The 16,264-nt window shown below is 39.1% G+C and overlaps 1 protein-coding gene and 1 pseudogene across 4 annotated transcripts in view; both read right to left on the minus strand.

Moving 5' to 3' along the window:
- Positions 1-16,264, minus strand: part of WDR19 (WD repeat domain 19) — a 107,380-nt gene that overhangs the window by 59,192 nt on the left and 31,924 nt on the right. For all 4 annotated transcript variants that reach the window (XM_045816375.2, XM_087864206.1, XM_045770535.2 and 1 more), the window contains exons 7-14: positions 16,063-16,143; positions 14,796-14,908; positions 14,368-14,541; positions 6,091-6,161; positions 5,477-5,649; positions 5,270-5,384; positions 4,314-4,420; positions 3,456-3,578 (exon numbers count right to left, since the gene is read on the minus strand). In XM_045816375.2, the coding sequence (XP_045672331.1) occupies positions 3,456-3,578; positions 4,314-4,420; positions 5,270-5,384; positions 5,477-5,649; positions 6,091-6,161; positions 14,368-14,541; positions 14,796-14,908; positions 16,063-16,143 (957 nt within the window). The remainder of the gene's footprint in view (positions 1-3,455; positions 3,579-4,313; positions 4,421-5,269; positions 5,385-5,476; positions 5,650-6,090; positions 6,162-14,367; positions 14,542-14,795; positions 14,909-16,062; positions 16,144-16,264) is intronic.
- On the minus strand, positions 6,168-14,357 carry LOC123775409 (protein BEX1-like; annotated as a pseudogene).

Genomic DNA, 16,264 nt, shown 5'->3' on the forward strand with positions numbered 1-16,264 from the left:
GTGAATTTAGCTAGGCTGCAGTATACAGGATTAATACACAAAAATCAGTTGCATTTCTGTAGGCTACAAATGAATAACCAGAAGTTAAAATTTAAAAAGTAATACTATGCATTAAAAATATGAAAAATGCTAAAATACAAAAAATATGAAGTACTTAGGTATAAATCTGACAAAAGGGGTGCTGGTACACCGAAAACTCGAAAACACTAAGAGAAATGAAAACCTAGGGGCGCCTGGGTGGCTCAGTTGATTTAGCATCTGCCTTCAGCTCAGGTTAGGGTCCTAGGATTGAGCCCTGCATCCTGCTCAGCAGGGAGCCTGCTTCTCCCCCTTCTCCCCATTTGTGCTCTTTCTTGCTATCTCTGTCTGTCTCTCTCAAACAAATAAATAAAATCTTCAACAACAACAAAAAACACACCTAAATAAATGAAGATATATACCTTGTTCATTGGTGAGTAGATTTTGTTCAGATGGCAACTGATCTCTAAGGTCAACATGATCCCATTAAAATTCCTAGGAGGCTTTTGTAAAAACCAACAAACTTATCATAAATTCAAATGGGAATGCAAACTACTGAGAACAGCCGAAACAACTTTGAAAAACAAACTCAAAGTTGGAGGTCTAACACTACCTGATTTCATGACTTATTATAAAGCTACAGTAATTAAAACAGCGTGGTACTGTTATAAACACAGACACGCAGATCAATGGAATGAATAATTCCAGAAAAAGACCCACACTTTTATGGACAATTTGATTTTGACACAAGTACAAAGGCGATTTAGTGGAGGAAGGACAACCTTTTCAACAAATGGTGCTGGAACAACTGGAATATTTTTAAACAAAAAAAAAAATATGATCTATACCTCACGGCATAAACAAAATGGATCATGGACCTAAGTACAAAACATAAAACCACACAGCTTATAGAAGAAAACACAGGAGAAAAACTTTGTGACCTTGGGTTAGGCAAAGAAACTTAGGTATGACACCAAAAGCACAATCTGTCACAAATAAATTGGTAAGTTGGACTTCATCAAAATAAAAACATTTCTTCTTTATGAAAGACACTATTAAGATAATGAAAAGACAACTAATGCACCGGGAGAAAATACTTGCAAAGCATGTATCGATAAATTATGGACCTGAGTCCAGAATATATAAAGAACTCTCAAAAATCAATAAGAAAACAACCCAATTAAGAAATGGCCTAAGAAATTTGAACAGACACTTCTCCAAAGATATACAGAAAGGAAACAAGCATACGAAAAGATGCTGGTGGGAGGGAAGGAGAGAAGAAGAAGGAAAAAAAAGATGCTCTACAGAAGTCTGTTAGGGAAAAGCAAAATCATAATGAGATTTCACTACACACTTAAGTGTGATTAAAATTAAAAAGATGGACCATATCAAATGTTAGAGAGGATGTGGAGGAATTGGAATGCTCACACACTGCTGATGGGAATGTAAAATGGTACAGCCAATTTAGAGAACAGTTTGTCAGTTTCTTGAAAACTTAAACATACACATGCCGTATGATGTAGCCATCCTACTTCTCAGTATCTACCTAAGAGAAAAGAAAGCATATGCCCACGCAAAGACTTGAACATGAATGTTTATAGCAGTTTTATTTGTAAATACCCCACACTGGAAATAATCCAGGCTGGAAACAGCCCCAATATCCATCCTTAGGTTCATGGGTAAGCCAATGATGATAAGTGTATACTATAAAATACCACCCCAGCAAGGAAAAGGAATCAACAATTGATACACACAAGAGGAATGAATCTCAAAATAATGATACTGAATAAAAGAAGGCAGACAGAAAGAAGCGCATACTGTATGACTCCATTTACATAAAACTCTAGAAAGTAGAAACACGTTTATAGTGACATCGGGGGGTAGGACAGGAAGGAGGAATCATAAAGAGGCATGAGAAAACTTTTGGCGATGATGAATATGTTTACTATTTTGATTGAGTTGATAGTATTTCACAGTATATACATGTCAAATCTTATCGAACTGTGGACTTTAAATAGCAGTTCGTTGTGTATCAATCATACCTCACTAAAACTTTAAAAAACATTTTCAGAATCACTCAAGAAAGAGATGGAGATAAATGCTAACTATGGACAGACCACCGGACCTCGAGTTCTTAGTTTCAAAATGCCACCTGGCGTAGTGGGAAGAGTGGATTTTACACCAGGAGATACTGTTCACGTTCCACATCTGTTACGAACTTACTAACCTCTTAATCTTCAGTGTTCTTCAGTCTCTCAAACTTCCCTGCTTATTTTACAAAACTAATGAGATAAGACAGGTGAGATCAGGGCTTTACAAACTGTTCTGTCTCATACAAATGTATTATATTTGCTATTATTTACCATATCCCTTACCGCTTTACCTGATACATGAGACCTACCTTACTGGTGCATATTAACAAATAGATGATTATTTTAGGTTGAACTTAAATTTCAAATCTCTCTTATGGCAATAAGTATGTTTTAAGACATGCTTTTTTTTTTTTAGAAAACAGTTTAATATGAGAAAATGAAACATTTGAAACAGTGAATAATTGTTTTTCTAATGTGGAAAACAGTGACCTTCCTACCTTTACTAAATTTTTTAGAGATTGAACAAGACAACAGGTATGATATGCTTTGAAAAATCTTTGAAAACTTTTTACAAATGTTAAGATGCTATTACTATAATTATGTTTTATGCCCACCTGACTAATGTCATATTTAGAGGTATAGGGCACCGGTATTTCAAAAGACCAAAAGATTGGGGCGCCTGGGTGGCTCAGTCTGTTAAGCGTCTGACTCTTGATTTCGGCTCAGGTCATGATCTCAGGGTCATGAGATCGAGCCCCACATCAGGCTCCACACTGAGCATGGAGCCTGCTTAAGATTCTCTCTCTTCCCTGCCCCTCTCCCTCCACAGCTCATGCTCTCTCTCTCTCTAAAAAAATAAAACAAAGAAACAAACAAGACAACAACCAAAAGATTGAAGTGGGATTCTCGATATTCAATTATTTGACTATTTACTAAGTATAGGCACTGGAGATCTAAAGTTGGATAACATATCTTATGTTCACCACCAAATTAAATCCGTAAAGCATCTAGATAAGGAAAACGAGGCTTGGAATGGGTTAAGTAGCACCTAGCAATTAAGAGAACTGGCATTTGAGCCCAGATTTTCCAGACTCGAAAGTCTGCTCTTTTTACTCTGCCATCAAAATTGCTTATATAATCACAAAAGCACTTGCTACTAGCAAACCATGCGACTTATGTGCTGTATATAAGTGTATATACAACGTAGTGTATATATGCTGCATACATACATCTATATATATGTATATATTATGTATCTATTTTATTTATATATACACACATAGATATTACAAAGTAAAAATTAGGAATTCCCCTATGTTCTATACCGAAGAAGCGAGTACGCACATCTGTACCATAGACGAGGAAATCCCCGGTTAAGGCATGGCATAAGATACGGCACTTATCGTCCACTGCTGGGAAAAGCCGAGTCTCACGTTCTTCTTGAGCGTCCAAGATTTCACTTTCTATCTAAAACATAAAGAATAACAGTAGCTCACAGATTTGAGTAAGGCTGGTCTGCACCATCTAGGAAGACAGGGGAGCGTCGTCATCTTAAGTTTGATGAAACATTCAGACTCATCAGACTACCCGTCTATTGAGAAAGACATCGGACAGGAACCACAGCTGGCCTGCAGGGCAGCATCAAACATCCCGCTTTAGTGGGAATAATCTTTGCAGCAGGCTCTGCAGGGGGCTGGTAGCTTTTCTCTTTGGTTTCCCAGAAGCGAAGGGCCAAGAAATAGATGTAGGTGATGCCCCCTTGTTTAGAAGACCCACATTTTAGGAGCCAGTATCTTTTGTACAATTTAATAGGTATAGTTTCAAGGATCCCCACAAGTGACGTGCCCAAATACGTAAGGCAATTCATGGCAGGAAGCCCAGACATAGAACGTTCCCATCAGTTTTTAATGTCCCACTAGGTGCAGTTTACCAACAGGGTCATTTTTACCATGGTAATATTGTGAGTAGCACAGCTGACACTTTGTTGGGTTTCTTGGGAACAGACCAAGTTAACTGAGTATCTCATGCAGAAGGGTAAAGGATTTTGTTAGTCCTTTATCCACACCTGGCTTTCCAGCTAGTCTGTGTGTGGCTGCTTCCTGAACAGAGTTCTTGGTATTATGACATTAGGCTGTTTATCATCATCACTCATCTGAGTCATCATGAGGCCCACGGGCTCCAGGACGTCAACCTTACACTTACCAAATGCAACTGGACTTTGCCTTCAAAAAGCGCAGCAGCATAGTCAGAATGAAGGCAAACGCTGGCGACTGTCCCCAGATACTCCACATCTTTCAATTTCTTAACAGCTGTAGCAATAAAAAAAAACATACACATTGAAATATAAATAAAATTACATTAAAATTGGCAACTAATTTTTAAATGGGTGCCTTTTTAAGGATATTCTGAATCTACAATTTTTATTTTAGCCATTCTAAAGAAAATCCGTAGTTGTCATATAAATTTGCCTTCAGGAATTCCCTAATGATTCTCATGAAACAAAGGAACAGAAAATAAAATTACACGTGAAACCACCAGAAATTTCACTTTAGTGACAATAAGCTTAATGGTGTAGTCTGAGGCGAAACCTCTGGCTGGCTCTACTCCTGAGGGATGTCTGACCTCTGGTGGGGAGGAGAAGAAAAAGCCAGGCTCCCTTCAGATGCTACTGGTCATAAGTAAAGAAAAGGAGGGGGGAGGGACCCAACTACCTGACCCAAGGAGCGCCTAAGAAAGTCACTGTGCAAAGATGGATCACAACATTTTATTTCAGTTAGTTTTCCTCACGACCCTTGACCCCTTATGTGTAGGCGAATCCTCATTTTCCAGACGAAGTCTTCTTAACCAAGGCTTGGAGGGGTAAAGAATGTCTACAGCCACCCGGCTCCAAGAGGCAGCAGGCGAATTTAAACTCAGGGCCTAATTCTGAAGGTCAAACTTTGCCCACTATACCACGCTGCGCTCACCACAAAGGTAAAGAATAAAATCTTTCCAAAAATTATGCAAAATTTTTAGAGGATTCACAAAACTGTTTAAGCTTCTTAAGAGCTGAAGGAAGAGGGTGAAAGACCTGGTCTTCAAAGAAAGTTTCAATGCTTCCCAAATAATAACAGAAATTATATGCTAGATAAGAAGATGACAACTGCATTGAGACTTGCCATTCTCTCCAAGGACATAAAACCAAGCGCGATTATTCATCCCCACGGCCAGATGATAAAGCCCGACTGCTACGAAGTTGGGCTCCACGTCCACAGAAACTGTGATTGGCAGCTCCTGTAATATAGGAAAGGAACAGTAGCAAGTCAACTGCTACAACTGCTTTGATTTTACTAATAAATAAAATCAAAATAACACCATTTTCCTACTCCTTCAACAGGATTGGCTACGGTGACTTCGAGGAGGGAGGTGAGGTATGCAATCCTTGTGCTGCAGGCATCCCCGAGTATGGGCAGCTTGGTCAAGAAAACATGCAGTGAGCCCCTTTGGGTAGACAGTGCCAGCAACTGGCCGTCATCTGTCCAGGACAAGGTGCCCAACCCTGAAATAATTGACAGAATAAAGGATCAATAAAAAACAAGTAATAAGGTTACAGGCAAACAAGCAAATATTTTCACATAAGCTGCAGAGACGTAAAAATCTTCAAGTGTTGTCTTTAATAGTTTAGTCTCCACAGAGTAAAAACTCACCATGGACAGGCGTGTGAACATGAGCATTGATTCATTCAGTAGTGGCTTAAAGGGAAAGTGTGTACGAATTTAGGTTTTATAACGGAAATTGAGATTAAATTCACTATAAATCTTTAGATCGAAGTGGACTTATAGCCTTCTATAATTACTAAAATAAGTAAGTTATTTTAGGGAACTCTCATGAAGGGCGTTAATTTTATTCCTCCTATAATGAATGCAAATCAAATAGTAATAAAGACATTACTCTGTAATTGCGGTGATAAAATGTCACTCTGCTTCAGAAAAATCAGTACCTTTATTTTCATCATCCAGGTTGATTATAGCATACATGTCTTTTAATTCTGCCAAGTCATGAATTTTAATGCTGAAAAATGAAAAAAATATGTATATTGTAAACATAAGTGTTAAATAAAATTGTTTTCGTTCACAAAAAATTGTAAGCTACAAAACAGGTCAGTGTTCCCTGAAAAAGGATGCACAGAATCATCTATTGGGTCAAGGTAAGAAAATAACAGAATTTCTGTAATTATACTTTATCTTAAAAAATATCCCTTTGGGGCATGGTAGTTGTGCCTGGCTTAATGTTCTGATCTATAGTTTCAGGAACAAGGAGGTTTAAGTTGCCCTGAAGAAAAGTCTGAGTAGGAAAACATTCTCCTGACCAGCATTATTGTAAGAGGAATAAGGTTTCTCTTTGCAATGTGCTCCCCCCACCACTCTGACTTCTTTCGCAGAAAAAGTAATGAGGTACAATAGAAAGAGCACTCAATCTGGAATCACGAGGCATAGGCTGAAAGCTCTGAAAAACTGGGGGCATACTACTCCATAGGGCTACAGGGAAGATAGGTCGATTCAAGCCAAGGAAAGCTGTGTGGCACAATGTTGGACCCTAACGGCTCTAAGATGTCTTTCCTCCTTGTCTCCTTTCCTCTCTCCTCCCTTCTGCCCTCCCTTTATATATTTCCCCTTGTTGTTTTCATTTAACTTTTTGTTTTGATAGACTTGTAAATCCACACGCAGTTGTAAGAAATAATAGAGATTGTATATACCCTCCACCCGCCCCCCGAATGGTAACGTCTTGAAAAACTACAGGATAATATTGTAATCAAAATACTGACATTGATATAATCCACTAACCTTTCTCAGATGTCCCAAGTTTTACTTGTACTCATTGTGTGTGTGTGTGTGTGTGTGTGTGTGTGTGTGTATTTAGTTCTAAGCAATTTCATCACATGCAAGATTCCTGAGATCCACAACCATAGTCAGGACATAGAATAGTTCTAACACCACAAGGACCCCTTGTGTTGTCCTTTTATAAACACCTTAACCTCCTTCCTCTCCACCCTAGCTCTATCCCTAACCCCAAGCCACCACTGATCTGTTCTCCATCCCTATAACTTTATCATTTCAACAATATTACATAAATGGAATCATATGGTATTCAACATTTCGTGACTGGCATTTTTCACTCAGCATACCTTTCTGGAGATTCATCTGAGTTATGTGTATCAGAAGTTTGCTCCTCTTTATAGTTGAGCAATAGTCCATGATCTGGATGTACCAGCTGGAACATTCACCCACTGAAGGACATCTGGACTGTTTCTAGTTTTGTACTATTACAAATAAAGCCACTGTAAACATCCACACTCGGGTTTTTCTGTGAATATAAGTCTTCATGTCTCTGGGGAAAATGGCCAGGAGTGAAACTGCTAGGTCGTATGGTAACTGCATATTCAGTTTGTTTGTTTGTTTAAGAAACTGCCAAACTGTTTTCCAAAGTAGCTGTTACCATTTTACATTCCTACCAGCAATGCATGAGTGATCTAGGTTCTCTTCGTCCTTCTCAGCATTTGATGCTATCACTATTTTTAATATACTAATACTATGTGTTTCTCCATTTATTTGGGTCTTCTTTGACTTCTTTCAGCAGCATTTTGGTATTTTTAGCACAAAGACCCTGTACGTGTTTTGTTACGTGTATATCTAAGTATTTCATTTTCTTTGGAGTGATTAAAAAAGGCGTATTTTTAATTTGGTTTCCACATGTTTGTTGTTAGTATATAGAACTGTGATTGATTTTTTGTGTGTTGATCTTGCGTCCTGAGACCCTGCTGCACTCACTTACTAGTTTTAATTCTAGGTATTTCTTGTTTGTAGATTCCTTGAGATTTTCTATATAAGCAATCATGTCATCTGCAACTAGAGATGGTTTTACTTTTCTCTTCCCAATCTGGATGTGTCTTATTTCTTTTTCTTGTCTTACTGCAGTGGCTAGAACTTCTAATGTTAGGTTGCATTACAGTAGTGAGAGTAGGTATCCTTATCTTGTTACCAATCTTAGAGGGCAAGCACTCAGTCTTTCACCATGAACTATGATGTTAGCTATAGGTTTTTTGTAGATATTTTTTATCAAGTTGAGGTAATTCCCCTCCATCCCTAACTTACTGAGAATTTTTATAATGAATGGGTGTTGGATTTTATGAAATATTTTGTGTTTGTCAACTGATACGATCAAACGGTTCTTCAGCTGTTGATATGGTAACTTTGTTGATTTTTTAATGTAAATAAGCCTTGTATACTTGGAATAAATCCCAGTTGGTCATGAGATATAATTCTTTTCATATATTGCTGAATTCAGTTTGCTAAGTTTTGTTGAGGATTTTGTGTCCAAATTCATGAGAGAGATTGGTCTCTAGTTTTTTTGTTTGTTGTTGTTGTTTTTTGCTTGCTTTTGTTTTTTTTATACTTTGATTTTGGTAAAACGGTAATACTAGCCTTATAAAATAAGTTGAGAAGTATTCCCTCCACTTTTATTTTCTGAAGAGATTTTGTAAAATTGGCGTGAATTCTTTTTTTAAATGTTTGGCAGAATTCTCCATTGAAACCATCTGAGTGTGGAGATTTTTCAAGGCTTTAAAATTATTTTTCAATTTGTGTAAGAATTACAGGGCTAATTCAGATTATCTGTTTCATCTGGGTTGAGTTTTGGTAGTCAGTGGTTTTTGAAGAATTTTTCCAATCTTCCAAGTTGTCAAACTTCTGAGTTACTTGTAGTATTCCTTTGTAATTCTAAAGTTGTAGTATTCCTTTATTACCCTTTTAATAGCTTCCAGATCTGTAGTAATATTCCTGTTTCATTCCTGATATTGGCAATTCATTTCTTTTTAATTTGTCATTCTTGCTAGAGGTTTATCAATTTTTTTTTAAATTCCAGCTTTTTTTCCTATTCTATTTTCATTGTCATCAGCTTCTGCTCCTTATGATTTTATTCCTTCTGCTTTACTCTTATTTTGCTTTTTTTTTTTTTCTAGTTTCTTGAGGTAGGAACTTAGATTACTGATTTGAGATTTTTTTCCTTTGTATATATAAGCATTTAATACTATAAGTCTTCTCCTCAGCATTGCTTTAGCTGTATCTCATATTTTGATATGTTGCATTTTCATTTTTATTTAGTTGTATGAGTTTTTTTTTCTTTTAAACTGCTTTGTTAACTTCACAATATATAATGAGCATCTTGCCATGCAATAGGGTAAAACTCCCCTGCTGACAGAATCTTACAGATTGAGTCAAAATACAACATTCAATTGGAAGCTGGTCATAGGAGACCCACAAGAGACATGTAACACCAAAAGGTTTACAACAAAGGTACACTGAGAACTGTAAGTTTAGGAAGCAGGTGTGTCTTCCTTATTAACTTCAGGGAAAACATCAGGGATTCAAGGCATCAGGCAAAACTCCTCATGATGGTCATGGTGAGGTGGGTCAATGCTAACTGCCCCCAGACTGTGACAGAATTGCTTTGCCTTCAGCTGTCTCACCTCCCCAGCCCCCTAATCCTTTCCATATTCTCTTCTCTCATCCTTGCCTATGGTTCTCCAAGCCTCTGAATCATGACCCATCTATACTGCGGGATGGGCTGCCTAACAAGGAACCGCCTATGAATTACTCTAGGCACACAACAGTCACCAGCTTCCAAAGGAAGGGCCAAGGGCTCTCCTTTACTAGCAACGTACTTCTTCTCATCCTTTTTTTCATTTTCCTGGTTGGCATTGTCCATGTTGAGACTTTTTACTGCTTGTTCCTCTTTGGACACCATTGCTCCTGGTTCCATCCTTGCAGTCTCCTGCTCTTCTCGATTCTGTAAGTGTGCCGACGTGACACACCTGCACACACTTAGACCTTCTACCCTTTGGGGTAGCTCCTGCCCATATGCCCTCAGGGCAACCAGAGCAAGAAGGGAATGAGCCAAGGCCAGGTCTGATGCTAGAGCGAGGTGTGCGAGTTGGCATTGGCGGGTCACGGCTTAGTTGTATGTATTTTTAAATTTGCTTTGAGATATACTCATGAATTATTTGGAAGTAGGTTAACTTCCAAGTGTTCACTGAATTTCCTGTTGTTTTTCCGTTACTCAAGTGCGATTACATTATGGCCAAGGAACATATTTCGCATGACTTCAATTTAAATTTGTTGAGGTTTCATGGGCCACGATATGGACTATCTTGGTGCACATTCTATGGCAGCATAGAAAAAACATGTATTCTGTTGTTGGGTGGAATGTTCTATAGACAGATGTCTGTTAGGTCTAGTTGGTTGACAGTGCTGTCCAAGTCTGCTGAGAGTTTAGTGAAGCTACCCCATGGTACTGCTGCCTCAGCATCCATTCTGTTTGGCCAAGCGGCCTGTGGTGACCTTACACTGGTCCCTCCTGCGAGTGCATGACCTAGAGAGTCACAAGCAAATGTAAGATCCTGATGTGACTTCCCCAAAAGCCTTGTGATCAACAGTCTCCCCTGCCTCCCAGCACCTACCTGCCTTATGTGCCCCTAGAATAAGATCTCTGGGGCTTGCCAAAACCCCACTCTTTTGGTTAGAACTGACCAATCTGTCCTTAGCCTGGGAACCCTAAAGCAGTCTATCCAGGAACCCTATTTTTTTTTCATGAACCCTATTAAAAGCACGTGCCTCTGATTCTGTCTTTTTGTCTGCACTGTGCCTTGACCCCTCTCTTAGGCCCCTCAAGACATGCCAGTTACTTCCTCCAAGACCTGTGAATAATGAACATTCCTATTTCGATTCTTCTTCTTGTGTGTTGTTGAACCACAGCCCATGATCTGGCACCCTGTGCTCCACTTCGTAAGTGTCAATTTGACACTTCTATGTCCTTGTTGATCTTCTGCCTAGTTGTTCCATATATTATTGAAAGTGAAGCCCTGAAGACTTCAACTATTATTATTGTCTATTTCTCCCTTTAATTCTGCCAGTTTTTACTTCATCTATTGTGGGGCTCTGCTGTTAGGTGCACACTCATTTAGCATTATTATATCTAGTCAATATGCAATACGCCTCTTCATCCCTGGTAATTTTCTTTGCTCTCTGATACCCACATAGCCACCCAACTCTCCTCTGGTTAATGTTTAGATGATCTTTTTCCATCCTTTTACTTTTTACCTAGTTATTTCATTATATCATTACACTGAAGTGAGTTTCAACAGATAATAAGGTCATTTAAAAATTCTATTTTAATAGTCTAATAGCCTTGTCATTTACACATTTAACACAGTTAATTGATCAGTCTGAACTTAAATCTACTGTTTTATTGTTTTCTGTTTGTCCCTTTTGTTCCCGGTCCTCCTTTCCTGCCACCTTTTAGATTTGAACATTTTTCAGTATACCATTTTAATTGACCTATTATTGTGTTTTTGTATATATCTCTGCATATTTTTAGTGGTTACTCTAGATTATAAATACATATTTAATCTCTCATAAGCTCTTTAGAAGCAATATTTTACTAGACTACACGGGGGCTAGATCCCAGGACCCTCAAATCATGACCTGAGCTGAAGGCAGATGCTTAACTCACTGAGCCACCCAGGCGCCCCTACCCTCTCCCCTTTCTGTTGTGCTTGTCTTACGTACTGCATCTTAAACACTGAACACACTATCAAACAATATCATAGTACTTTCAACAGCCACATATATGTTAAAGATCTCAAAAGAAAAAAAATGACCTATTTACCATTTCTGCTGCTCTTCATTCTTTTTTTTTTAATTTTATTTATTTTTGAGACAGTGTGAGCTGGGGGGAGGGGCAGAGGCAGAAGCAGACTCCCCACTGAGCAGGGAGCCCGACCCAGGACTTGATCCCAGGACTCGATCCCAGGACCCAGGGATCATGACCTGAGCCAAAGGCAGATGCTCAACCAACTGAGCCACCCAGGCGCCCACTCTTCCTTCATTCTTGATGTCCCTAATTTCCTTCCGTCATCTGTTTTCTTCCACCTGAAGAACTTCCTCTAGCAATTCTAGAGCAGGTCTGCTAGCAATAAATTCTCTTCCTTTTTCTTCATCTGAGAAGGTTTCCATTTCACCTTATTCCTGATGGGTAGTTTCACTGGGTAATGAATTTCAGCTGACAGTTCTTTTCTTCCAGTACTTTAGAAAGTCATGATGCTTCCTTCTGGCCTTGATGGCTTATGGTGAGAAATCCACGGTCATTTAAAATGTTGTTCATTAGCTGTTTTCAAGGTTTTTTCTTCATCTTTAGTGTTGTGTTTTGTTTTTTTTTTTGTTTTTTTTTTTTTTGACAGAGATAGAGACAGCCAGCGAGAGAGGGAACACAAGCAGGGGGAGAGGGAGAGGAAGAAGCAGGCTCCCAGCGGAGAAGCCTGATGCGGGGCTTGATCCCAGACTGCCGGGATCACGCCCTGAACTGAAGGTAGAGGCTTAACGACTGAGCCACCCAGGTGCCCCTCTTCGTCTTGAGTTTTCAGCAGTTTGATGATGATGTGTCTGAGCTGGGTTTTTTGGGACTTATCCGTTTAAGGATTTGCTGAGCTTCTACAATAGATAGGTTTATGTCTTTTGCCAAACGTGAGACATTTCCAGCCATTATTTCTGAGACTCCTGTGACATAAATGTCAGACTTTTTGGTATTGCTTCATAGGCCCCTGAGGCTCTTGTTTATTTTTTTTCAATCTTTTCTTTCTCTGTGTTCACTGGGATATTTCTATTGGTTTATCTTTAAGTTCGCAGACTCTTTATGATCTCCATTCTATTAAGTACACTGCATTAATTATATTTTTCAGGTCTAAAAACTTCCATTTAATTATTCTTTAGAGATTCTATTTCTTTTCTAAGATAGTATTTCCATCTGTTTCAAGAACGCAAGCCCTTATCTCTTGGGGCAAGTTTATAATAGCTGGCACCTGCATCATCTTGGCACTGGCATCTTTTGATTTCCTTCTCCTGAGTTGAAATTTTCCTGATTGTTTTTATGTCAGGTAACTTTAGGTTATATTTTGGACATTCTGAACATTACATTTGAGACTCTTGCATCTTGTTTAAATCCCACGGAGAAGGTTTTTGTTGTTTTTTTTTTGTTGTTGTTGTTTAGCAATCAACCCAGTTGGATTCAGGCTATGAGTATCCACCAGCCTTCCGTGGGATGTAGCTGCGATGTCAGTTCTGCTTTCAAAGGCTCTGCAGTTGTGTCTGAACAGGCCTCTGTTTGGCCTACTTTGTGGTCCACAGGGTTTGCATTATGGTCTACCCCTCAGAGTTCAGTTCTCAAAGCCTTTGGTATCTTTAGGGTGAGATACACATATTAGCTCAGAAGTGAACCTGGGAGTTCATAAATATCTTTCGAGGGTTGCTTTCCAGAGCTCTTTCCTCTCCAGGATCTCCCTGGTGTGTTCTGATTCTCTGGGGCTCCCCTTTTTGGTCTTCCAGCAGCAAAGCTGGGGCTCCAGTTACCCTGTAGTGCCTCGTCCTTCCACAACTGTACCCATACCTATGGCCAACAAGTGTCAGGGCAGAGAGAAAAATAAGCAACAGGATTTGCCCCACTTCCTGGGACCATAGCTCCTCTACCTGGAGGAAGGTTACCCTCTGTCAGAGTTGCAGGTGCCTGCGGGTCCTTTCCGTCATTGTTTTTGCTGCCATGAAGAAGTTGCTTGGTGGCTGGGGCATGAAAGAACAAAGAAAGAAAAAGAAAGGAAACTGGGAGATGGACCCAACTCTAAGTGTTAGAGGACTTCTCTTTCTCACAACTTGAGCCAGAACCAGAGGGCTTCTCTTGGAGCTCTGTTGTTTATGCTCTGGTGTCTACTTTCAGATTTTGGTTGCCTTGAGTCTTGAGAGCCTGGAAGGCAAATGGGAGACTCCTCACTGGTTTGGTGGTACTTCACATTCTGCTCTTCTTCTTCAATCTGCCTACTATTTACTTTTCAGAGTCCTTAAATAGCTGTTCCAAGCCTTCTGCCCAGGTTTTATGGTTGCATTCAGTGAGAGAATTAGGGTAGACCGTACTGACTCTACATTACCTGGAATTACCTATTTTAAGATTGATTTCCAAGCATTCTCCATTCCAGGTTTTGCAATTAGTATACACATAGCATTTTACATTTTGCCCTGCATGTTACAGCAGGAATCTTAGAAATTTTCAATTGCAAACATGTTTTAAGAGTGCAGGAGAGTACTGTTGACAGATTCATATTAGCTATCAAAGTCTTGTTGAATCTCTTAAATATTCCTTACATAAGCTGTCCTAGGAATTTTTGAATATAACTTACCAATTATCACCACATGTAGCAGCTTTATTAAGGGTCTGTGATACCGCAATACAGGTTAGACTATCCTTGTGGTCACGAGCCTGAAGTATCTCTTGACCAATCTCTCGAATATGAGTGGAGATGACCACAAAAATTCCACGTGAAAAACCAATCATGATGTAGCCATCACCGTACCTATAGCAACAAAGGCAACGACACAGTACAAGGACGGTGAACTGTCATCGGCAATACAGTAAATAAGTAAGTAGATTAGAACTACTGTTCTGTCGAGGGCCAGATAATATGCTACGTAGTTTCACATATTAAGTTATAGTCTATAATCTAGAAAATGTTACACATAGAAGTGAAAATGTTATGGGCAAAAATTAAATACAATTAGCAAGGAAAAACACATGGCTATCTTTTGGTAGGGAGCTTCTTGTGCATACCAGCTATAGCAGACAATGTTCCCGTAGCACTGCTGAAATTCCAGATCAATTGGGTTATCTGGCTCATTCAGATTATAAAGAAACAGAGTTTTCTTGCCAACCACCACACTGATCTGCCAGAAAAGATGAAGAGATTGTGAAATGAACTACCCGGTACTTCATGAAGACCAATAAGCAAATTCAAATAGCTGAACCTAATTTATGAAAACAATAAGCCAAGTTTACATTACATGTTGTAACTAATACGATAACAATGTGACTTTAAAAAATACATTGTACTAATATACAGTCTGGGAAGGGTCCTTGGCTTTACACATATCCACCTTTGAGAAATACACTAAAACAGCTGGGTGGACTAGCTTCTTAAAATGCTCTCTGCCTCTCATTAGAGCACTGCGCAGTGCGGGACTGTGAGGCTGACACAGTTCTGCTGAAACTGAACGCACGTTCGGAGTACAGAGCATCTTCCATCCTAACAGATCATTCTGATTTTGAGCCATCGGGGATTACAGTCCACACTGGTGGATAACTGAGCTTGGCTTTTTGCATCACTCTTTCCATCACCTGCAGGTCACTGGTCAGTGTGGCTAGACTAGCGTCCCTCTGTTACACACACAAGTCAATACTGAACTGTAATTCTCAGTAGAAGGTTTAACTGTGTGAGGGAGAGAAAAGAGTGTATTACTTATTTGCGCTCATTAAGGGTGATGGATTTCTATAAGAAGAGAAACACTCTGACATAGTTCCTTGATTCTATCAATTATAAGTCACTATTGAGTTAATAATAGCTCTTTAAAGAAACAGAAACATTATTTCACTTAAATATATTTATATTAATTGAGAAAATCATCTGGATTTCGGGATAATAAAATGTGGCAGGAAAAATGCATCTAAGATGTTAACAAAAACTACAATTGCCAGAGTTCTGGTCACCACCTCTAAGAGAGTGAAAATGAAAAATCATATGGAAATCAATACTTCTGTTTATAAAGGTACTTTCACTGATTTTGCTACCACAAGAATGAGAAGAGCAACACCAGCTGTAGTAGGAAGATGTCCTCCTTTGCTGTGATAGCAGGTAGCTAGCTGCTGTCGGCAGCAGCAAAAGCAACATAGGCCTCAGACACTGGAGCCTGTACTGACTGAATAAATGACAGACTGTAATCTATTTATCACTGTACATTCTGAACCATTCTAGAAAAGGAGAAAGTGTAGTGTACACAATTATCAAAGTAACTTGGCCATGGATGTGACTTAGCATTCTTACTGTGCTTTCAGCAGCAGACATTCGGTCGTCAGTCTTCATCATGGAAAACTGCATGTTGCTAGGCTCTGATCTCACTGCTGTCTGCAGGGATGGAAATATTATCACTATGAATAAGTGTAACCCTTAAATTCATTCTGAATATTAATAAAACCGGTAACCTGCTTTCACTTCTGTCATACCTGAAAACCCCACTGCTACAAAC

The sequence above is a fragment of the Ursus americanus genome, chromosome 8, assembly GCF_024610735.1.
Source record: "Ursus americanus isolate L20-20 chromosome 8, mUrsAme1.1.p, whole genome shotgun sequence".
NCBI classification, from domain to species: Eukaryota; Metazoa; Chordata; class Mammalia; order Carnivora; family Ursidae; genus Ursus; species Ursus americanus.